The 23,725-nt window shown below is 34.6% G+C and overlaps 2 protein-coding genes across 2 annotated transcripts in view; one reads left to right on the top strand and one right to left on the bottom strand.

The window, feature by feature from the left end:
- Nucleotides 1–10,472, bottom strand: part of LOC133191026 (phosphopantothenate--cysteine ligase-like) — a 17,995-nt gene extending 7,523 nt beyond the window's left edge. The window contains exons 1-4 of the mRNA XM_061326683.1: nt 10,329–10,472; nt 10,108–10,196; nt 7,874–8,013; nt 4,614–4,828 (exon numbers count right to left, since the gene is read on the bottom strand). Coding sequence (XP_061182667.1) covers nt 4,614–4,828; nt 7,874–8,013; nt 10,108–10,196; nt 10,329–10,448 — 564 coding nt within the window. The 5' untranslated portion in view covers nt 10,449–10,472. The remainder of the gene's footprint in view (nt 1–4,613; nt 4,829–7,873; nt 8,014–10,107; nt 10,197–10,328) is intronic.
- Nucleotides 10,473–11,327: 855 nt separating this feature from the next.
- LOC133191327 (A disintegrin and metalloproteinase with thrombospondin motifs 10-like) lies at nt 11,328–21,891 on the top strand. The gene is made up of 15 exons (XM_061327070.1): nt 11,328–11,425; nt 13,072–13,286; nt 13,440–13,517; nt 13,759–13,906; nt 14,052–14,229; nt 14,805–14,901; nt 15,031–15,108; nt 17,072–17,223; nt 17,557–17,600; nt 17,770–17,875; nt 18,088–18,261; nt 18,346–18,475; nt 20,502–20,618; nt 20,745–20,796; nt 21,095–21,891. Exons 1-15 carry the CDS (start codon nt 11,332–11,334, stop codon nt 21,694–21,696), a joined length of 2,265 nt encoding a protein of 754 aa, XP_061183054.1. The 5' UTR covers nt 11,328–11,331; the 3' UTR covers nt 21,697–21,891.
- Nucleotides 21,892–23,725: the final 1,834 nt, after the last annotated feature.

Raw genomic sequence — 23,725 nt, 5'->3', positions numbered from 1 at the left:
TACAGACAGACGGACAGACAGACAGACAGACAGACAGACAGACAGACAGACGGACGGACGACGGACACCTTACTATCGCATAAGCTCTTCTGGTCTCTGACCAGTAGAGCTAAAAACTGGATTTAAAGTTACAGCTGTAAACACAAATTATAAACAACTAACAAAGGATTATCTGAGGACTGGATTTTATGTTCTGGCTGTAAACATAAATTATAAAATAGAAATATGTCCATAGGACATGAATGCCCCAGTCAGGGTTCATTAGAAATGTAACATGAAAATTTATATCAGTGTATGAAGTTTGATGAAAATATATTGAATACTTTCTTTATAACTGAATTTTACACAAAATAAGTAGTAAAGTAAAAGGTCATTAGGCAGGTCAAGGTAAAAAAAAAATTGAGCTAAATGCAAATTTTAGAAAAGTAAGGTCAAAGGAAAGGCATAAGCTTACTTAAAAATATCTTGAATAGTTTCTTTGAAACTGAGCTAAATGCAAATTTAAGAAAAGTAAGGTCAAAGGAAAGGTCATGGTAAAAAAAATGTTGATAAAATTCAATAGCATTCAACAAAATTTTACATTTTTAAATATCTTTGTCCAAGATAATACTATAATTTGTAAACACAATTGATTTCTACGTAAAGCTACTGGTTCAATGATAGGTGTAGTTAAAATAAAATCATGTGCAGGAGAAAGAAAAGAAACAGAGAAGGAGGGGCAGGCAGGGCTTGTAGCACATGAATTTACAGAATCAAGAGCATGCAAATTATTATGCGAGCCAATTGCTTAATCACATCGTGAAACCAAAAACATAGTTACTCCTTAAGTATCAGCAAATGAAGTTTGATAAAAACATCTTGATTTGTTTCTTAAAACTGAGCTAACACAAATTTGAGAACAGTGAAGTCAAGGTCAAAGGAAAGATCAGGGTAAAAAATGTTGATGCAATTGAAAACCTCTCATCTATATATATAAGCAGATGAAGTTTGATAAAAATATCTTGCATAGTTTCTTTGAAACTTAGCTAAACACAATCATATTTAAGAAAAGTGAGGTTAGGGTCAAATGTAAGTCAAGGTAAAAAAAAAACTGATGAAGTTGAATAATTCTCACCAAAAAGTAAGTATCAGCCTACAAGGTTTGATGAAAAAAAAAAACTTAAAAGTTTCTTTGAAACTTAGCTAAAAACAAATTAAAGAAAAGTGAGGTGAGGAAAGACAAATGTTGAAAAAATTAGAATACTTCTCATCAATATGTATCAGCATATAAGGTTCAATAAAATATCTTAAATAATTTCTTTGAAACTGGGCCAAACAATAAAATAAGAAAAGTGAGGTCAAAGGAAAGATAAAGTTAAAAAAAATGTTTTTCACACGAATAACTCTCATCAATATGTATTGAAATATGAAGTTTTGTAAAAATATCTTGAATAAATTCATTGAAAATTAGCTAAATACAAATTTTAGGAAAGTGAAGTTAAGGTCAAAGAATGGTCAACATGTTGATGAAGTTGAATAGCTCTCACCAATAAGTATCAGTATATAAGGTTTGAAAAAAAAATGTTGAATAGTTTCTATAAAACTGAACTGAACACACATTTTTGGAAAGTGAGATGAGGTCCAATGAAAGAACAAGGTAAAAGAAAATGTTGATGAAATTGAAGAACTCTCATAAATATGTTTCAGCATATAGAATTTGCGAAAAGTTGATTTTAAATGAGATTACTGATATCCTTGTATCATCAACTTATTCATCATTAGCCTGACTCATTTTAGAAATTCTTTGTATGTAGATCATGCTCTTGCATATCAAATCAATGGGAGACATTAACCCCATACCCAGGTAATAATGGTACAAGCTTATCTTTTAAAAAGATTGATGAGCTAGCGCTGTAGCATAATAAAATACAGAAGATATCTGAACCATCTGTTAAATTTGCTGAATCGATTAATTATTAATTAGAAGGCACATTGGAGCACTGGGGGGGGTCATAATTCAGAATGGTGAATCTAAGAGTGGGCTTCAGGTCAGCAATGGCATAACTCCTAACTGTGCTTTAAGCATTCTGTATTCTACTGTAATTTCAATTTGGAGGTGAAAAAAAGGTCAGTAGAACCAATGAACATCTAGTTTAAGGTCAAGATCTAGTAAATGACTTTAGACTGTCTTTTTTGTGCTAGATCCATTATGACGTCATAATCAATTTTAACTTTATTTTTCCCGTACTTTACGGCTCTAATAGAATTATGTAGAAAATAAATTACTTTCATGGAATTCAATTTGAAATCATGTAAAAATTAATCCCGATACCTGTATTCAATTTGATTTGATTTTAAAGAAGAGACTAAAAACATGCAAATTACCGTTTTCTGAGAGACTGTAGGCAATCTGGATACCTTTTATTTGTCTGATATGGAAAAAACTCCCATATTCGTGTCTGATTTCCTTGATTTTTCATTGAAAATGACAGTTTAAAATATGATTTTTCGTCTTGTTTATCTACAAATTATGCCCCGATACACCTTATTTGACCAAGCTATAGTTATAAAGCATCATTAAAGGAATTTATTTCTCAAATTTAAGAAATCTGTAGGCACTTTTCATTTACTAGATCTTGACCTTAAAATATTCCAGTGTGGTACTGTTTTTTAGCAATCGCATCTTCTCGGAACTTTCCGGCAAGCTCGGTAAACATATCCGAGGTTGCGGCGATTTTCCGAACTTTCCGGAAAAATCAATGAAGGTAGATTAGAAAAGCTAGGTATTCATTACAATTTTAGAAATAACAGTCTTCGTTTTATAAGACCCGAGTAACTGTTACTTTTTGTTCATTTATGTGCAGGATAGACAACAAAACACGAAACTTCAGATCATGTATTTTCAGATGATAAAAACTAAACTGACATGTCTTTCCGACATACTCTGAAAAGATTTTTCTCAGAGCTTGCCGAAATTATCCAGGAAGGTGGTATAACTGTGAGGAAAGCTAGATGTCTAGAATCTTGGCATTATATGACCTAAGTTTTTCTTGTACTTTTATGTGTAGGTTAGACAATAAATAAAAAAAAATTCAGAATCCGGATCTAGACTGGTATTGCCTGTCTCTAACATAAGAAATGTATATCGCACATATCAGACAGGAAAGGCTAGTGTAAATTCTGATCATATCTATATTTGTATGACAAAACGAAATTGTTATCGCACAGTCTATCTACAGTAGTTTTCCCAGAATGCCCGACCGTGAAGTCGAGCATGCGTATTCCAGAAATATAGACTAACGTAGTTGCTAGCGCTCGAGAGTGCTAGCAATAATGCTACATAAATAAGTAGTTCAAATCTTATAGTGCTTTTTTATATGTTGTAAAAATGCTATCATAATCATTTTTTTTCATGGAGTATTTTTTGCATTTGTAACAAGAATGGAGAAAATGTGTGGTTAGTCTGGGAATCGAACTAATTACCTCTGCATCATTTGTCAGATGTTCTAACCACCCAGCTACCCAGGTCAATATCTACAGCTCAAATCATTACACATATACTTCAAATTGTGTACTTTTCATTGTTGAATTAGTATAAAGAGGAAATATGACTGTAGAAAAACAATACTTGGTATCGCTATTACCTTGCCACGGTTATTTAAGGGCATATGCAAAATAGTTTGAACTTAATTTTCTTTTTCCCTGGAGTTGAAGAGTTCCAATACTTAAAGGAACTGTGTGATTCATTTTAATGTCTATATATGTTGTTGTACACTTCTTTTAAAACAAGTTTTAATAAACAGAACATCTAGAATATATGTTAAGTAATTTTTGTATATTTTTCTTTGAATTATACAAGAATTTTCATCAGTTGATATCTTTTCAAAACCTCTGGTAATGCAAGCTGATTTTTTGTCTACAAACATCTGATGGCACTATAATCTTAAATTAAGAATATCTTGAAAAATTATCAGTAGGTAAAGTACGTTGCGTATGTCCTTAACTTAACTGCCACTCTTTGCAAGATCAATTTGGGGCAAAGCACTGTTTATGGTAGTAACAATTGAATGATTTGAAAAATTAGTACGCTGAGAGTAAAATATATTGCCATGGTGCACTTCAGATAATAAGTCATTTTATTTAGAACATTTAGAGTTTTTATCAACTTTCAAAAGTAACATTTTTCAGAAAGAAATGGTTGAATTTAATAGAAGTGTTGGCTTAGTGGAAAGTATCTACAAAAATGAAATGGGGAAGAGAACTCCTTCCAAATTTTATCAATGATGTGCACCGAATATTTAGCAAGATATTTTACCAGGACTTCTTTCTTATATGTCCTTAAAAAAAATCTACAGTAAGCGATCTCATAGTACATTGAACAGCACATTGTCCCCAGCTGAAGGACGTTTCCTACCTCCACTATTAAAGAGTTCTATTAACTAAAGTTAAGAAATGCAATATCAAGTATTAAGAAATGTTGTTCCTTTTTTTAACAGATCATGTGAACTTAGACTTCTTAAGTAGATGTATTTCATGAAGCTTGCTACTAAAAAACATGCCTGAGAAAAATTATGATGATACTTGAAACTGTATTTTAATGAATATTTCATTAAGGTTATAATCAAGACACTGACCATTTGATCTTTTGGGATGTAGAAGTCTGCCACAGCAGCTGCTAGGTACAACATGGCTGATCTCCCTAGACTCTGTAGACAGGTGGAACACACCTGAAGCAGGTGTAAATAATCAGACAGGGTCTGGAATTCCACCATTAGTAGTGAGCGTTCCTTCTGGACTTGTTGATAGTCACGTAAAACACACGACAGTCTCTCCTGGTACTCTGGCTTTACTGCAGGTATAATTGACAAGATTTTGACAGTGTTTAATTAAATTGAGGAAATAATGGAATTTTTAAGTTTTGTGTGGATATACCAATTATCCACAAAATTACACCCTTAATGAGTACTGAAGTATAGGCTTTCTTTTTCATATCGATTGCCCACCAAATTAAGTCCCTATGAACCTGTCAATTTTTTTTGCAATCTACAAAAATTGGCCTTCAGGAATTATATTGATTTTACAATAAAAACATATTAAACCAAACCAGTCATATAACGTTGTACCAAAGAGTAGAAAACTGATTTGGGAAGAGATTTTAATTTTATAAACTATAATAATTTTGACAGAATACATTGGAACATGACATTGGTTACATGTATGTTTGCCATGTTAACAATATTTTTTTCTTATTAATCAATTTTGGATTAATTCAGTCCAATCCAACAATCCAATCCATTTATTGTAAACATTTCAAAATTACAGAGAATAAAATTGTTTCAAATTTAATTTTTAATGTATTTTTGTCTCACTTTTATTTATCGATTATTTACCAGTCTACCTGACCATTAAAAACTATACAAGTATCTTTCAGTATTATAAATTAAAAAACTCTTGTACAATTGTTTTATTATTTCGACCTATCAATTACATTATGAACAGTGATTAATTACCAAACATAAATAACAAAAAGAAAACTACTCTCAGAGAAAAGTACAAATTTCCCAAGAAGATCAATAGAGCCCTGCCCAGCAACAGGAGCCTTGAACTAGTGGTCAAGATTTCACAAATCTGGTAGAAACACCCTTGCTAGCCATTACCATGCACTTTGTTTGCCAAATACTTAGGGACAGAGAAGAAGATTTTCGAAGAATTTACGCATTTCTCACCTTATAATCAATAGATCCCTAACACCAGAACCCCTGACCCAGGGGCCATGAATTTCAATTTTTTTCAAATATGCTATGTACGCAGTCACTTACTTTCCTTAAAAATTTGCCAATGTTTTTGAAGTGCATATTATGCAATTTCATGTGTAGTGGCATTCAAAAAAATCTGTTTTATTTTCTACCTGCAGATTAAACAGAAATAGTGATTCCATGGAATTTGACTCCATGGAAAAAAGTATCTTTACAGAAATCAATAGATCCCTGCCCTAACACTAAAACCCCTGACCCAGGGGCCACGGATTTCATAACTTTGGAAGCGGCACTCTTCCTCATCATAACCCTGCACTTAGTTTTTTTGCTAAATACCTTGGAACAGAGGAGATTTTCAAAGAATTAATGCAATTTCACTATATAATCAATAGTGCCTTGCCCTAACAACAGAACCCCTAACCCAGGGCCATGAATTTCAAAATCAAAATTTTGGAAGAAGCACTCTTGCTAATCATAATCAGTTCGTCTGCTCAATATGGAGGGGGGAGAAGCTTTTAAAAGAATAAATGCATTTTCACTATATGATCAATAAAATCCCACTCTATCTCCACAACCCCTGATCCTGAGGCCATCAATTTCATAATATTGGTAGAGGGCTCAACGCTTATTACAATCGTTCCAACAGTTTGACTGTTTGATGTACAGGAGTAAAAAGAAGATTTTTAAAGATTGCATTAATTTTAATTGTTTTAGCCAGGGCCTACCCTCAGACCCCTGTGTGGGTGGGTTGGTGGTGGTGTTTGTGGTGCTGGTGGTGAGGGGGGTGTTAGGGACCATTAAATTCATAATTTTTCAACTTCTGCTGTTCAAGAGAAGAAGCTGATTAGAAATGATCAAAAGTTTACCACCAACACACAGGATGCACGACAATGACAGGGTTCGAAATTCACTATATACAACTCGCAAAATGCGAGTTAGAATTCCCAAATTGCGAGTGAAAAATTAGGTAACTCGCAAAAACTTGCGAGTTGATTTTTTTGCATTGAAACTGTAACAAAATTATATAATATGACAGAACACAATGCTTTTGATTTAAATCAGTAATTAAACTAAAAGTCACACTGAGTTGTATTTTGTGTATTGCACAATAGTTACTTTTTCCTTAAGTTACATGTATTTAATTTATATAAATTTAACTTTATATGAAAATTGCGAGTAGTCTTATAATATTGCGAGTTCACTTTATTGGTACTCGCAATTATTTGCGAGTTGTAATTTTAGGGAGTTTCTAACCCTGAATGAACAAAAAACAGATAGCAATATGTCACCTGAATGACTCAGGTGACTTAAAAATAGTGTGTAAAAATAACACAGGGTGAAAATAACTCTGTTTACGATAATCATATTCTCGTCTTCTTCTACCTTACCATCACGTTGCCCACGTGGTACAGTGGTTAGAGCATCTGCTCTAGAGTCGAAATGTAAGGAGTTGATCCTTACATTGCGGGTTCAAATCCCACTGTGGGATGTGGAGACCGGTCCTTCAGATGAGACCATAAAAACCAAGGTCCAGTGTTGCAGTAGGTGCTGACATGAAATAGATCCCTCACTGCTCAATGGCCCTGACTGTCGAGTATAGGTCTAGATTTAAGGCCTCCACCAGCAAGTGGTGGAGTCTCCACATGAATGAAAAATTCTTGAGAGGGATGTTAAACAACAAACAAACCTTACCATCACAATATGTTAAGATTCTAAATTTTCCTACCATTAACTAACTAGGATGATACATTTTACATCAGGGTTTGGCTTGTCATGTCTCCTTGTTGTAACTTAATGAGATGATACCTTTACAACTTTAACATCAGAGTTTGGCTTGTCATTGTCTACTTGTAGTAACTTAACGAGATGTTACCTTTAACTTAGTGAGATTTTACCTTTAACATCAGAGTTTGGCTTGTCATTGTCTACTTGTAGTAACTTAACGAGATGTTACCTTTAACTTAGTGAGATTTTACCTTTAACATCAGAGTTTGGCTTGTCATTGTCTACTTGTAGTAACTTAATGAGATGTTACCGTTAACTTAGTGAGATTTTACCTTTAACATCAGAGTTTGGCTTGTCATTGTCTACTTGTTGTAACTTAATGAGATGATACCTTTAACTTAACGAGATTTTACCTTTAACATCAGAGTCTGGCTTGTCATTGTCTAGCTGCAACAAGTCGAGGAAATTGTATCCTGAGAAATGACGTAAAAATGGCTTTAATGATCTGTTTCTGTGGAGAAATATAACAGCATATCCTTCCTTAAGGAAATATCTGAAGAAATGACAAGAAAAATATCTTTTGTATTTTGTATTTGAACATGAACTCATTTCACACCATAAAGTCCTACTGTATTAATGGGTATTTTCTGTATAACGAGTATTTTCTGTATTTTAAAATGGGTATTTTCTGTATTAATGGGTATTTTCTGTATAACGAGTATTTTCTGCATTAATGGGCATTTCCTGTATTAATGGGTATTTTCTGTATAACGAGTACTTTCTGTATAACGAGTATTTTCTGTATAACGAGTATTTTCTGTATTAATGGGTATTTTCTGTATTAATGGGTATTTTCTGTATTAATGGGTATTTTCTGTATAACGAGTATTTTCTGTATAACGAGTATTTTCTGTATAATGGTTTTTTTCTGAGGGTGGAAATTTTTGTGATACTTGCTATTTCCACCATGGAAGAGTTATAGTTCCTAATGCGCTCTTTTGTGAAAAAGTCAGAAAATGTACAAATCTCGCGGGATTTCTGGGACAATTGTAACAACATGTAAAAAATATGTTAAATGTCCATGAAAAAAATGCCTAACAAACATGCAAATGAGACATTGTATTGTTGTGGACTTAACATGCGTCAGAAGTAGAAAAGACAACATCAATTTATTCACCACAGAAGTTGTTGACAAGTCTTAGTGTTGATGGTCATCTCTAAATACATTGACTTATGTACATGCCACAGAAACATTGTAATGTTTATCAATATGCCTATTAATTATTCTATTATTTAACTTGAATGACAAATACATTTATCATTCAAAATTGGACTGAGATTGACATGTTTGTATTTTCCGCTACGTCATTGTTGTCCCAGTGAGACAACCAAATGTGCCTCTAATTTGAAGAGTTCCAGTAATGGAAATAGAAAGTATTAGACTCCTTTATTAAAGGTAGCAAATTAATTCTGCATATTTAATTTCTGCGGATGCAATAATCCGCTAAAATAATCATTTAGGAATATGACTATCTGATATGAATTCAGGATTTGGTAGAAACATGGCAAGGTTTTATGTATTTTAATACAAGACTGACATTCTGACTGTGTTCAGGGAGAATCACAACTATAAAGTCGCCCGCATGGCGCAGTTGTTAGAGCGTCTGCTCTAGAGTCACAGAGTAAGGAGTTTATCCTTACGTCGCAGGTTCGAATCTAACTGCGGGACGTGGAGACCCGTCCTTCAGATGAAACGGTATAAACAGAGGTACCGTGTCGCAGTAGGTGTTGGCACAAAAAATATCCCTCACTGCTCAATGGCCCTGAGTGCCGAGTATAGGTCAAAATTTGTAGCCCTCCACCAGCAAGTGGTGGCGTCTCCATATGAGTGAAAAATTCTCAAGAGGGACGTTAAACAACAAACAATCAATCAACAACTATAAATTAAGTCTGCTGCTCTACTTTCTTTAAGTAAGTGTCCAAATAACATTTTTTCCGCACCCCAGTAAGCATTTCTCTTCATAATTAAACAACTCTTAGTTATAAAATTACAGGTTAAATCAGACTAAACAATTTCCTTGACATCAGCCCCACATACCATGTCCGCCCGCGTGGTGCAGTGGTTAGAGCGTCTGCTCTAGTTTCGCGGAGTAAGGAGTTGATCCTTACGCCGCGGGTTCGAATCCCACTGTGGGACGTGGAGACCGGTCCTTCGAATGAGATCGTATAAACCGAGGTCCCGTGTCGCAGTAGGTGCTGGCACGAAAAAGATCCCTCACTGCAGCTCAATGGTCACAAGTACTGAGTATAGGACAAAATTTGCAGCTCTCCACCGGCAAGTGGTGGCGTCTCCATATGAGTGAAAAATTCTCGAGAGGGACGTTAAACATTACATACAAACAAACAAAACACATACAATGTCTGACAAGAAAAGATGATTCATTTACATAATAGAAAATGGTAATTTACCAGTGCATTTTCTTTCAAAGCATACTTGACTGCGATTTTGGGGAGGGGGTACTCCATGTAATTCGGAGTTAGATACCTGGTATTTTTACTAAGGGGTAAAAAATTATAACAAAAAACAAGTGCCCGTTACAAGTCTTTCATTGAATCATTCACGTTTCAACAGCTGTTCAAAGGATACTCAGTAGAAGAGGCGCCTCTAGATCCCACGCTGAAGTTATCAATGAATCTTACAGTTTTACTCTCTAGAGGGACCGTGGTACCACCGCTCTAAAAACAGAATAAACCTTATATATATACGAACAGCTGGTAAAAACGAAAGTGAAAGTAGGTATTGGAGCATCACAAAATGCCTAAAATTCACATTATTTTAAGTAAATGTAACATTATAATTGTACTCACTGTGACTAAAACAACTTTGCGATCAACATCTTTCTGGTGTTCAATGAAATCTAACACTTCTGACCGCTTTTCTTCAAGTTTGTCAGGCACTGAACTTTGTCTTAGAAACTTTGCGGCCATTTCAAATTAATTTATTCGTAATATAATTCGAAATTTTCAAGGGTTTTTCGTTCAATTATAAACATTATTGAATTTTTTTTTAATGTATGTTGAATTTTAATTTTAAATGTATGTTGAATTTTGATTATTTATTAAGCTAACAGTACTCACTTCAAGCACGTAGCATCACCCAAATCATCCTAATGGAGTGGAGGCAAAGATAGTGTAATATGGTAATAGGAGAAATCCTTAGGTTAGAACAAATTCACGTCTAGGCAAATAATCCGTGTATTTTCAAATAGAATTTAAAAATAACCTCGCTTCCATTTATTTTCATTATTTATTTTATTCTGTTGGGTTTTTTTTTTTTTTTTTTTTTTTTTTTTTTTTTTTGTTGTTGTTGTTGTTGTTGTTGTTTGTTTTTGTTTTGTTTTTTTAATTGTTTTTTTTTTTTGTTGTTTTTTTTTGTTTTTTGTTTTTTGTTTTTGTTTTTGTTTTTTGTTTTTTGTTTTTGTTTTTTTTGCATAAAATTTTACAAGCGCCAATGCTTTGTGTTGTACATTTTTGAAGAATTAAAGATATTTCGGAAATAAGAAGTTACAATCATATATTTATGTGAATTGTTTACATTCCAATTAACCGAAAATTAATGAACATGAACGTTACTAAAGTTGTTATTGGAATATGTCTCCGCCTCGCTTCCCCGTGGGTTGATGTGTAGGACGATATGGGGGCGATAAGTTCCCGCCCGCGGATTATCGTCAGAGATTTTTTCCCGCGATAATAATGTCTGTCACACCAGACTGGTTATTTTTTCTGTTACGAGGTTTTACATCAATGAATACAGTGACATTCTTCTTGTCCATTATATCATATAGCACGGACTTCTGTTCTCGATAGGACCATGATGGTGTTTCGTCTTCTTTCAATCCTCCTCCTTTTGATGGGGGTTCCAGAATTGACCCTCGCCAATACCCTGCCTCGTCATTCCCAGAAAGGTAAATTCTTTGTATAATAACCTACAGATTTTAGGTAAAACTTCATGAGTTATTCCACACTCTAATGTTCCTGGAAAACTAATAGAAATGCATGAATGGAAAATATTAGAATGGACTAGGTCTTCAAAATTCTGGCTAATTAATTCCCAGAAAGTAGTATTTGTAAATTTGGGGACATTTTTAAATTTTTAGATGATCATGCTTAGTACAGTTTATTTCAGGCGTAAGCTTTCTAAACAACCAGTGCGATTTCTTCTTATTCGCCTTGCTTGCATTAGAACTGCAAGATTTTTTTGTCCGTCTTTTTGGTTGATTTGTTCAATTTTATTGGTTTCCTTTTTTCCCCATTTTACTGCAAGATCGTCTAATGAAAATCTCGGTCTTAAATTCATTGACACATATTAGATAAGTTAAAATCTCTTTGACGATAAAAAACTATAAAAAGAATTCTATAAGAAACCCTTTACTCAATAATTAGAGAATTGTTAGTCATACATGTATTTTTTTTCTATGAGAATATCTTTATTATTGGTGAATTCATAAATTTGTTTCCGTTTCTTCATTATACATGTACTAATAACTTGAATTCTCCTATCTTTGAGTAAAGAACAGTCTTATAATAGCATTTTCCCCTTTATTGTGTATTTATAGAAAAATGTACTACTTTATGTCTATATTAGAAACATAGAAAAATCGTAAGTTTATGAGACACGGCTAGGTTCTTGCGTTCCATTTATCAGATCAAATCTACAAGGTATACATGACCAGAGGCATTCCAGACGGCGAAAAGCACTTGTATAAATATGGACAAGAAACCACGTTTTTGGAATTTAAATTAGAAGCATATTTTTTTAGGATGACTAAATACCTGTAAAGTGTGTCAAAATACAAAAGCTGAAGGATAGATAATTTACAATATTTCACAATCTGTTTGACAATGATCAAAAATATGATTTATATTCAACTTAGCGGGTAGTTCTTTCCATAAACCTTGCAGTGTTATTTAAAGCTATATATATATGCCGTATCTGAGCTAAAAAATAAAAATACGAGATTAAGTGTAAATAAACATGATGTATTTTATTTACATTCAAAATAAAACTTTCACTGATTTTGAACTTGAATAATCTCATGTTTCCATAGGTAAATGATTTTAAACTTAATTAAATGCGGAGTCCTTAAATAAATCGGTTATTGTTTTAAATTTTTAATATCTTTGAAACGCGGTTGATTTAAATTGTGTAATTAACAGGAAAGTCCTATCTTTATATAAAGTAATAAAACAAATAGAAAGATCGTTTTAATTTTAGTTAGTCTGACCTTATATTTAAAAAAAAAAAAAATACGCCATATAAGTCTGAACTTATATAAAAAAAAAAAAATACGCCATATATGATTTTAAATACATAAACATATATTCGGTTTAACCCTGCAAATTAATAAATGTAAAGAGTTATCCTCTAATTTACGGATATTATCTATGTGACTTAGATTCTTATAAACCTTTATATATACATGAATTGCCATTATATAATTAAGATCGCATTATTTTTTTACTATATAGGGTTTTTTCATCTACGACGCATTCATTGTTCTATTTTGTCGCTTACAAACACTTATATTTCCTTTTCCTATTTTAGCTACAGAGTCTATGCCTGTAATCCTAGAAATCCACGATTCTTCAGGTAGATATAGGCGAAGCTTAGACGACACACCTCCTGAAAACCTACACGTCAAAATAACGACAAACTCAGACGTAACGTCTTTATACGTGCGACGTAAGCGACGCCACGTGACGCAGCCCAAAATTTACAGCGCCACCAAGAATGGGTTTATTCAGGAGGAAACCGTACAAACAGGGGTGAATATACATTCATATTTTAGCCTGCATACCTTATTTTCATTAGATGAGTAGTGTAAGAAATTTAAGTGCATGAATGTGGCGTGGGTTTTTTTTTTCAATCTTAGTCAGATTGGTCTTGTCAATATCTTTACCTAACTATATCTTTGACAGAAGAGTATATTCTACGTAAACAACACAGATAAGACTGCCATCACGCTCACTTGGAATAATATGACGTCACAGAAATTTGTAAGAGCACTAGAATATAAAGTTAAAGCTTTAAATTCTGTTGAACATGCATTTATTGGAAGTCAACATCTTGATTTATTACATAATTTAATTCTGAAGTAGAATTGTCTTATAATTAATAATTACATGCATTTTAATAGAATGCTTTATCTGTATCGAATTAAATGTAAATTCTAGGTCCATGCAATACTTTATCATTCTAAGTATTGTTTTGTATATTTATATTTCTGCTGTGTTCTAGTACGGAAGTTTCGTCAAAGACGGCCATTCTCATTTAATAGAACCGGCCACGGTGACCGGAGACACGCCCGCGGGGGAGATAGGCCCCCACGTAGTCAGTAGGGTAGAACTCGTGGTGGATTACTTCCGCGACGCCGTGGTCATTCAAGGTACCGGTCATATTGTTTTGAAGAATTTGTCATACATTTCTACGATGGGCAAGTATGTTCGTTTAATTGTTATGCACCTCCATAAAAAGCGTATTTACAATTTGCAGTAAATATTGAAATCTAAATTTGATGCTTTATTTTCCAGACAGCGAAGATTCGCCATTAAAAGAGGATAGTCAAAGAATTAGTCGCGAACGACGTCACACAAGACGGAACCAGAAAGCCAATCGAAAACGTCATTTGACCCGACCACGTCGTCAGGTGATCAAAAACAAATTGTATGTGGAGTATGGTATAGTAGCTGACTACAAGAATTACCAAAGGTTTGTCATCTTATTTCCATACAAATTAAAAACATCATACAATTTGGTGTGTTGAATGTACACAAGTTTGATTAACTAGATAAAAGTAACCCCATGAAAAACCTCATACTATTTAATGTATTACATGTACAATTAAACAAATCCGCTTAGCTATGTATAAGTAACCCCATTAAAAACGCAATGCGTTGTATACACACAAGTCTGCTTAGCTAGATATAGTATAATGTGAAAATAGCCAACAGTAATCTTGCTCGAAGTCCAGCCAAACAATACAAATTGTGAGCAGAGCAAAGACGGACCTCTGAAAACAAGGCGGGATCAGGTGCCATGAAGGAGTAAGCATCCCCTGTCGACTGGTCACACGCCATTAAGACTTCATTCAATTTAAAGTGTTACATGTACACAAGTCTACTTAGCTAGGATGAAATATGGAGATAACGAACAGTATTCAAGCTCATAAGTCCATTCGAACAAAACAAATTTAAAAATAGGTAACCCCATTAAAACGTCATACAATATACTCTGTTACATGTACACAAGTCTACTAGATATAAGTTAACCCCTATGTTCTGCAGATGGTTGTCTACAACAAACCAAAGCTTACCAGACTCAGAGAGAGATTACGTCACGAAGACCCGGATGGTGGAGTTTTATGATCATGTAGTCAACTCGGTATGGTCTAGTACATCACTAGTAAAACTATACAAATCCGTTTATTTATTTCGAGAGAGAGAAAAAAACTCTTATCAGTGTGTGTAATAAAAATGCTTGTAATTTGTATGTTGAAATTGCCTTTGACAGATTGATGCTATATTCAAATCAGCCGACAGTGAGAGGTACAGCTTCAACATCATCATGTCCGGTATCGTCATCTTTAACGTAAGCTTCTGAATGGGTCTAGTACAGTGATCTTTTAGTTATACCCTTTCTCTAGTCCATACTACATGAGTGTTTGAGTGATCTTTTATTTATACACTTTCTCTAGTCCATACTAAGAAGGGTTTTAATGATCGTTTAGTTATAACCTTTCTCTAGTCCATACGAAAGAAGGTTTTTATGATCTTTTAGTTTTACTTATACCCTTTCTTTAGTCCACACTACAGAAGGGTTTTAGGGATCTTTAGTTAGTTATACCCATTTTCTAGTCCACACCACAGAGGGGTTTTAGTGATCTTTTAGTTATACTCTTTTAGTTATACACTTTTTCTAGTCCATACTAAAAAAAGGGGTTTTAGTGATATTTTAGTTATACCCTTTCTCTAGTCCATACTAAAGAAGGGTTTTATGAGATCTTTTAGTTAAACCCTTTTTCTAGTCCATACTACAGAAGAGTTTGAGGTATCTTTTCGTTTAACACTTTCTCTAGTCCATACTAAAAACAATCTAATTAAAATTAGATGTTCCGAATCCGCTACCGCTTCTCAAACATCTAACAACATCCCATTCGGGGTCACGTCAGAACGACCTTTCGATTACCCAATGAAATCGCCGTCTCTGAAATCTTGGCTTATACTTATAGTTCGGATGCGTTTCTTTTTTTTTTAACCTTAACGCCCGAGGGGTTTCGTAGTAAACAAAATATGCATGGTAAAGACCGTGCTAAATATGAATGTGACGTGCGGGATATATAGACGTATACATGTAGTTTGTGTATTTTCGTTTGCATTATTTAGGTAAGAATGCCAGATTGGCGGACTATACGTTCAATTTATACCAAAATTACTTTAATTCAACGTAAGACAGTCTACTGAGCATCAATAATGTTAAGATGTAGCCTTGGAACTAATTTTAGAACCGTATACAGAAGGTTGAATCTGATTGGCCAAAATTTTTATGTTTATTCATAATCGAAAGGTCGCTCTGACGTGACCCCTAATTGGATGTTGTTAGATGTTTGAGAAGCGGTAGCGGATTCGGAACATCAAATTTTAATTAGATTGTACTAAAAAGGGTTTTAGTGATCTTTTAGTCATACCCTTTCTCTAGTTTATACTAAAGAAGGGTTTTAGAGATCTTTAAGTTAAACCCTTTTTCTAGTCCATACTAAAAAATGGTTTTAGTGATTTTTTAGTTATACCCTTTCTCTAGTCCATACTACAGAAGGGGTTGAGTGATCTTTTATTTATACACTTTTTCTAGTCCATACTACAGATGGGGTTTAGTGAACTTTTAGTTATACCCTTTTTCTAGTCCATACTACAGATGGGATTTAGTGAACTTTTAGTTATACCCTTTTTCTAGTCCATACTACAGATGGGGTTTAGTAAACTTTTAGTTATACCCTTTTTCTAGTCCATACTACAGATGGGATTTAGTGAACTTTTAGTTATACCCTTTTTCTAGTCCATACTACAGATGGGGTTTAGTGAACTTTTAGTTATACCCTTTTTCTAGTCCATACTACAGATGGGGTTTAGTGAACTTTTAGTTATACCCTTTTTCTAGTCCATATACTACAGATGGGGTTTAGTGATCTTTTAGTTATACCCTTTTTCTAGTCCATACTACAGATGGGGTTTAGTGATCTTTTAGTTATACCCTTTTTCTAGTCCATACTACAGATGGGGTTTAGTGAACTTTTAGTTATACCCTTTTTCTAGTCCATACTACAGATGGGGTTTGGTGAACTTTTAGTTACACCCTTTTTCTAGTCCATACTACAGATGGGGTTTAGTGAACTTTTAGTTATACCCTTTTTCTAGTCCATACTACAGATGGGGTTTAGTGATCTTTTAGTTATACCCTTTTTCTAGTCCATACTACAGATGGGGTTTAGTGATCTTTTAGTTATACCTTTTCTCTAGTCTACAGAATAACATGAATAAGACAATGTTTTCTGTAGGAAACAAACAGTCCACCCTGGACCCACCGCCACTCACTGTGCCCCGGATGTGACATTGTGGATGACTACGAGGTTCTCCGACAGTTTTCTGATTGGTCCAAACAATTCTTACAGAACATCATACCTCACGACCACGCCGCCCTTTTTACCGGGTAAAACTTATATATAAACTTATATATTATATACCTCACGACCAGCCGCCCTATTTACCGGGTAAAACTTAAATAATATATACCTCACGACCAGCCGCCCTATTTATATAAATTTTTATAATATATACCTCACGACCAGCCGCCCTATTTATATAAATTTTTATAATATATACCTCACGACCAGCCGCCCTATTTACCGGGTAAAACTTATATATAAATTTATATAATATATACCTCACGACTACGCAGCCATATTTACTGAGTAAAATTTGTATAAATTCTGTAATAATGTAACATGTGAGGTTTGATACAATAACGGTGTGTCTCTTGTAGGTTCGACTTATACTACAGAGATCTAGACTCTCCGAAAACGATAGGTAGGTACATCTTGTAAAAACCTGAATAGCACAGGAAAAATCCAAAGCTTCGCACTGAATCTGGCAATAGTTTTTGATATAATATTATTGAACAACTCTAGAAATGTCGTAACGCGTTCTCTTAGAATGATTTTACACCAGCTGCTGGCTTTTGGTTTTTTTTCTGCAGGATTATCGTTCCTGAGTCGAATGTGCGGGAATTGGTCAGTGTCCGTGGTAGAGGAGAAAGTGAACGCCCTCACCGTCCATGTGGCAGCCCATGAACTCGGACACAAGTACTATACGCTTATGAAATAAAAAAAAATATTTTGTCATTTGTTGATATCGAGAGTCTGCATATCGAACACGCTCTTTCTTATTTACATCGGTTATTTCCTGATATTTTTGTTGTTGTTGTTGATGATATCAAGAGTAGTAATATAAAATATCAGCTTTCTTACTGGGTTCTGGGTTAACATACCGAACACTTGCTCTCTTATGATTTCAGTTTTGGAGCGTCACATGACGGAAGTCTAAATGCAGAAATGTGCTCAGCCACAAATCTAAATTTAATGGCATCCAAAATGTCACGTGTTACAGACCCAGCAAAAGCAAGGAATCCCTGGACATTTTCTGCATGCTCACTCCAGAGTATTTACGATTACGTCGACAAAATAACAAGGTATTACGTTTTTGTACAAGCATATGGACTGCCCTGTCCACATAGCCTGTGCTCATTACAATATCCATTAATTACTTCTTTCAGGGAGCGAAGAAATTGTTTGTTGGGAGTTCCTCCGTTACAGAACCGCCATTTCCTTCCCCAGCCTGGACTGGTTTACACAGCAGACGAACAGTGTCAAAGTTCTTACGGCAACCAGTCACGTGTTTGTAGGGTGAGACTCTCCAAACAATAATATACGTATTTTTCTGTAGGACTTTAGGAATCTTGTTTTCTTTTTCCCTTTATAATTTAAAAGTTTCAATAATTGAAGGACCTTTGTGGGATTTTGTGATGCCTGGTAATGTTGTACACCTCCTCTGAATAAAAGTTTAAGGAAACACCAGCTAAAAATATATTTTTATTAAATTTTCTATAAAAAAAAAAAAAAGGATTTTCATAATTTGATATCTGTTTAAAACTCACGGTAATTTACTGATTTGTTGTCTAAGAACGTCCGATGGTATTATGATTTTAAATTAAGAATATCTTGAAAAATTATTAGTGGGAAAACTACATTTATTTGTAAAATACATGAACATGTACGTTGCAGAGGTCCTTAATTCTTATTTTTCTTTAATAAGAAACTGTGGTATAGGCGAGCGCGGCATTGGAAAATTTTGAGTAGAATGGTCTTATCGGATCGTTATCCATTGATTTGGGGTACGACTCCTGGTACCCCTCTTAACCAGTTACTTATTGAATTCTGCCACCAATTACCTAGAATGCTATTCTACAAGTACGCATGATAATTGTTTAGGTCCCTGTCACAAAAGGGCTGCTTTCCCCCAGAGTTGTACGGCGTTAAATTTCTGGGATCGTCTTGGAATATCGGGAAAAATTCAATGAAATTTTCAAAATTTAAGGATCACTGTCTAGTTTGTTGGGTATGCCAGGGCATCAACAAAAGTTGGAAACGTGGGATAATTTGCATAAGGGGCGAAGCCCGTTATGCATAAATTATACTAGTTTTTCAACTGTCGTTGATGTCCCCGGCATACTTACCTTTCAAAGGGTTAACTTATCAAAGAGAAAACAGTTGGAAATGTAAATATATGAAGATAACATGGTGTCCTGAAAGCAAGGCGTTCCTACGGAGCTCCGGCGACGTCATACATGTGATATGTACCGGCTGTACGCAAAATGTACAGTTTTTCGAGCACATTCATCGTGTACCGGCGGGACACCAAAATTCACGGAATATGAAAATTTGTACAGTATTTTGAATTTCTCGCTAAATGCCGCCATTTTCCTCTCATTCTCGCTCGCGAGACACTGGAAAACGTCACCTGTGTTGACACTTGACGTTCTGATAATTGTGTAGTGTACACAAACCATCGCGTGCGAAGGTGTGAACTGCCAATTGGGATAATTATCTTGCTATAAATTCGTATCAAATACCCCTTTAGGTAGCTTTATTTTTTAAGGGGTACTTAATTACTGTTAATGTTTCAAATACGTAACTTGATTGAAAAAAATTAAGCCAACTTCTAAAGTTGATATACGTGAATCTGACCCAGATCTTCGTAGGTATAAAATATACGATGTTTATTACAATGATTACGATGGAATTTCATCAGAATTTAAGCGATATTTTATACCATTTTTTTACTGTTTTTTGATAGGCAGTGTACAGTTTTTTCACCCAAATTCCAGTTTTTTATGGCTCCTGTACAGTTTTGTGGTCTTTGACTTATCACATGTATGCGGCGACGTGCTACTACGTTTCAACAGAGTTCTAGCCGGCGATTGACTGCGCTCATGGCGTGTTCCGAGTTGTCACTTCAACTCGCGTTCAAGGCGTACACAATTCGCTGACTGCGTGCACAAGACGTTCTTTCGACGAAGTGGTATCTCAAGGGACTCCAAGAGCTCACTGTGCAAGCGCTGTCGACAATACCACTGTACTACGATCACTTGAGCGCGTCAACAGAGCTCTTGTGGCACTGTTGGATACCTTGCCGCGCTGTTACGGTGATCCTACAACAAACAAATAAACAAAAACGGTGACCCTACAGCGTTTCTAATGCGTTTATATCAGAACGCAGAGCCACGGCGCGTTTGCGCGCCGTCGCTTGGCGTTCTAGGCGACCCAACCGCCTTCTGCTTTTTTCATGGACGCCGCGGGATCCCCGTGAGGGCGCAGCCCTGGTGTGACGGGGTTTTACTTTTACTGGTTAATGGACATCTCTTTATTTCAGAATTATCACCATGGTGACTGGAAGTCGATGTGTTATGGACTGGCTTGTTTGGTGCCAGAAAAATCAGAATGTCACGTGATCTTCCCTCATGACGGCACGCCATGTGGATATCAAAAGGTTGAAATCTTGATTTGCATTTTAATATTTTATATCATCCAAAGTACATGTGATTTCTTTTTGGACGGAGCTAGGCTCTGAGAGCCTCGTTTACTAATGTGATACGATTCTTTTTCCCAATTTTAGTGGTGCATACAGGGACTTTGTGTCGACAGCTCTAAAGCTAAAAAGGTGTCTGGTAGGTGACTTAAAATATCAAAACATAAATTACCACATATGGGGGAAGTTACTTAGCTCATAGAAATAGAATATTTCTGTAATTTGGACAATTTGCGAACAGAAAATGGATCGAAACGAGATAAAATTCAACCATATTCAGTGTACTAAACAGGGTAAAATTTGATACAAAACATTGTTAACGATAAACACGGTATTTTTATAAGTTTATGGAGTTTTCTCGCTTGGGGGAGGGCTAGCCTCCTAAATGCATGTAAAAAAAACTATGAAATACCGGTATCTAACATGACTGCTTTCAGATGCTTGTCCTCTTGGCGATGACCCATTCCTCACCTGCGTGGCATCTGATTGTAATCCAAGAAGTGGGAGGCATGGCGATTGTTGTCAGTACTGTCAAAAGTCTAAAACAACAACAACAACAATGGAAAAACAAACTAGTGCTGGGCCTTCAACTACTAAGACTGTGACAAGTCATATCTCAACAACTTTGTCCTCAACAACTGAATATAAAATTAAAACTACAGTAAGGAATGTCTCATTAAAATCAACAATTCAACCAGACAACTCGAGTCTGCACCCAACATCTCAAACAGACAACTCTAGTATTTTGTCAACATCTCAACCACACTTCAGTCAATCTTCAACATCTCAAACAGTCAACTCAAGTCTGCTGTCAACAACACAACCAGATAACTTAGATTCCACCACACTGGTCTCTCACTCATCGAGTCCTACACATGATGAGCAGACGACTGCGTCATCAAACATTACAGGCAGTACCGTACATACTACAGATGTTAAAACACATACAACCATACAGCCATCTAGTCAAAGACTCGTTTTCACTTCCAATATGGAGGCATCTATTGGTGTGTTTCTGTCTCTGGTTGTTTTACTGTGATTTCATAATTAACATAATTTAAGATTCATTATTTCTGTGTTATTATCATTTCTTTCTGACGTCATCAGTTGCTGAGTTTACCTAAGCATTTGTTGTGTAAATGCCATTTTGAACATCTCTGCCTTTTTTTTTTTTTTTTTTTTTTTTTTGATCTCGATGAATGCAGACCCCGGTGAAGCTTTAAAGAGTTTCAAATACATTAAATGATTAACTCAATATTAAATGAAGAAATATCCATGTGATTTGTGTGTTGTTTTGTTTACCCTTACCAAAGTGTTATGTTTGCTGAAGACCTGCAGTAAGTCTGCTGCAAGTTTGAAGCAAACAAAATTGTTCGCAGGAAGACAATTTTCTAGTTCGCAGATGATTGCTCTAGCTGTAATCTTGCAAACATGGCTGCAAATTTGCAGGAATTCAACATGTTCGCTGAAACATTGAAAGAAACATACATGCCAATCTATTGTTCGCAGGAAAATTTAACAAATTGAATGTTCGCAAAAACAGTAAACAAGTCAAATCAGCCATTGAAATGCAGACTGTACTGAGGTCAACACAGAATTCGCTATTTTGAAATGTACTTATATATCCTTATACATTTATTGACTGGTTTTGAGGGCAACATGCGTTTTGTCGGACCCAGGAACCAAACAGTTTGGATCGAGGGGTCGACAAAACGCATTTTGCCCGAGAACACAGTCAATAAATGTTTTGTTATACCTTTTATTTATTTATTCCATTATGTGACGTAAGCGATCCAACATCTCATTGACAAAATTTCTAATATCTCACTTAGCGGTCAAACATCGATTTTTTTATGCCCGCTCAGTAAAACATAGGAAATGTTAGACTTCTATTAGTATTGATTTATATAGGCACAAATTTTTAAAGGTATAACAAATATACATATACTTATAAAAGTTTTTTCATACTGGGGAGCAAAACATCAAATTTTACACTCCTGACATTATTGGGTATGCACAGATACTTGACTCTCATTAATACTGCTTGTGATGCACATAACATTTTTAAGTTTTAAATTCTTAATCAGTTATCGTTTTACACTTTGAAAATTCTTTTTTGACCTAATTGTCTTTCAGATTTTTAAAATCGGTGTTTTTTTTGACAACATTACATTTTCTCTGTTGCACTCCTGACATGGTATATTTTTCAATATCAGCCAGGGCCACAACTTGGTCAAACAAAACTTGTTACAGTGTACATTTAAAGCTCGATATTTTGAATATTATCAGGAAAGTCTATATTTCCAACACAAACTATTATTATTAATTTCAGATCTTCAAAAAAAATTAATGAATTTTCAAAATGTCACAAAATGGTGTTGCACTCCTGACATTTTTAGCATCATTTTTGGGCATAACTTTTTTGTGAATTGAGATATCAATGAGACATTTGGCAGGTATTTAAACACTATCTAAAGACATATGCTTAGACATAGAAATTTATTCCCATTGCCTGTATTTATGTGTTTGGTCATTTTTTTATTAATTCAGCCATTGTATAGTTTTATAGATGTTATCTATTACAGCTGTTATCTGTTCACAGGATTCATTGTATTTGTTTTTATTTAAAATGACAGAAAACATCAAACTTTAGAGTATTGTTGGTCTAATTACATATTGGTAAAGAATGTCCTTGACTTTTACCAGTAAGATTATTCATGACCTAGATAATTAAGGAAACATTATTTGAAAATAATCATTCATATTCTTATATAAAGTGATGAATTTCACCAGTACAAAAATTTAACAAGGCCATCTTTAAAATAATGTTTGTTTGCCCTCTTCAGACTCAGGGTAAAAAATATGGGTTGGTAGGTAGGTGGAACAATTCTTTTTAAAGAAAATTTTAACATCAATGCTGAATTTTCCAAATATATCAAAATAAAATACTTGTTGATGGAATGAGAAAAATTCTGAAATGAAAAGAAAAATAGATCGTTTTCTGGAGGTTAAAAACGTTTTGAGTCAGGCTATTTTCAGCCAGTCGGTCGGGAGAGGGCAAACAATTT

This window comes from Saccostrea echinata, unplaced genomic scaffold (genome assembly GCF_033153115.1).
Source record: "Saccostrea echinata isolate AGI-Se365-2 ecotype Australia unplaced genomic scaffold, CSIRO_AGI_Sech_v1 ptg000023l, whole genome shotgun sequence".
NCBI classification, from domain to species: domain Eukaryota; kingdom Metazoa; phylum Mollusca; class Bivalvia; order Ostreida; family Ostreidae; genus Saccostrea; species Saccostrea echinata.
The sequence above is the reverse complement of the archived record's forward strand: the minus strand, read 5'-3'. Positions and strand labels throughout refer to the sequence as shown.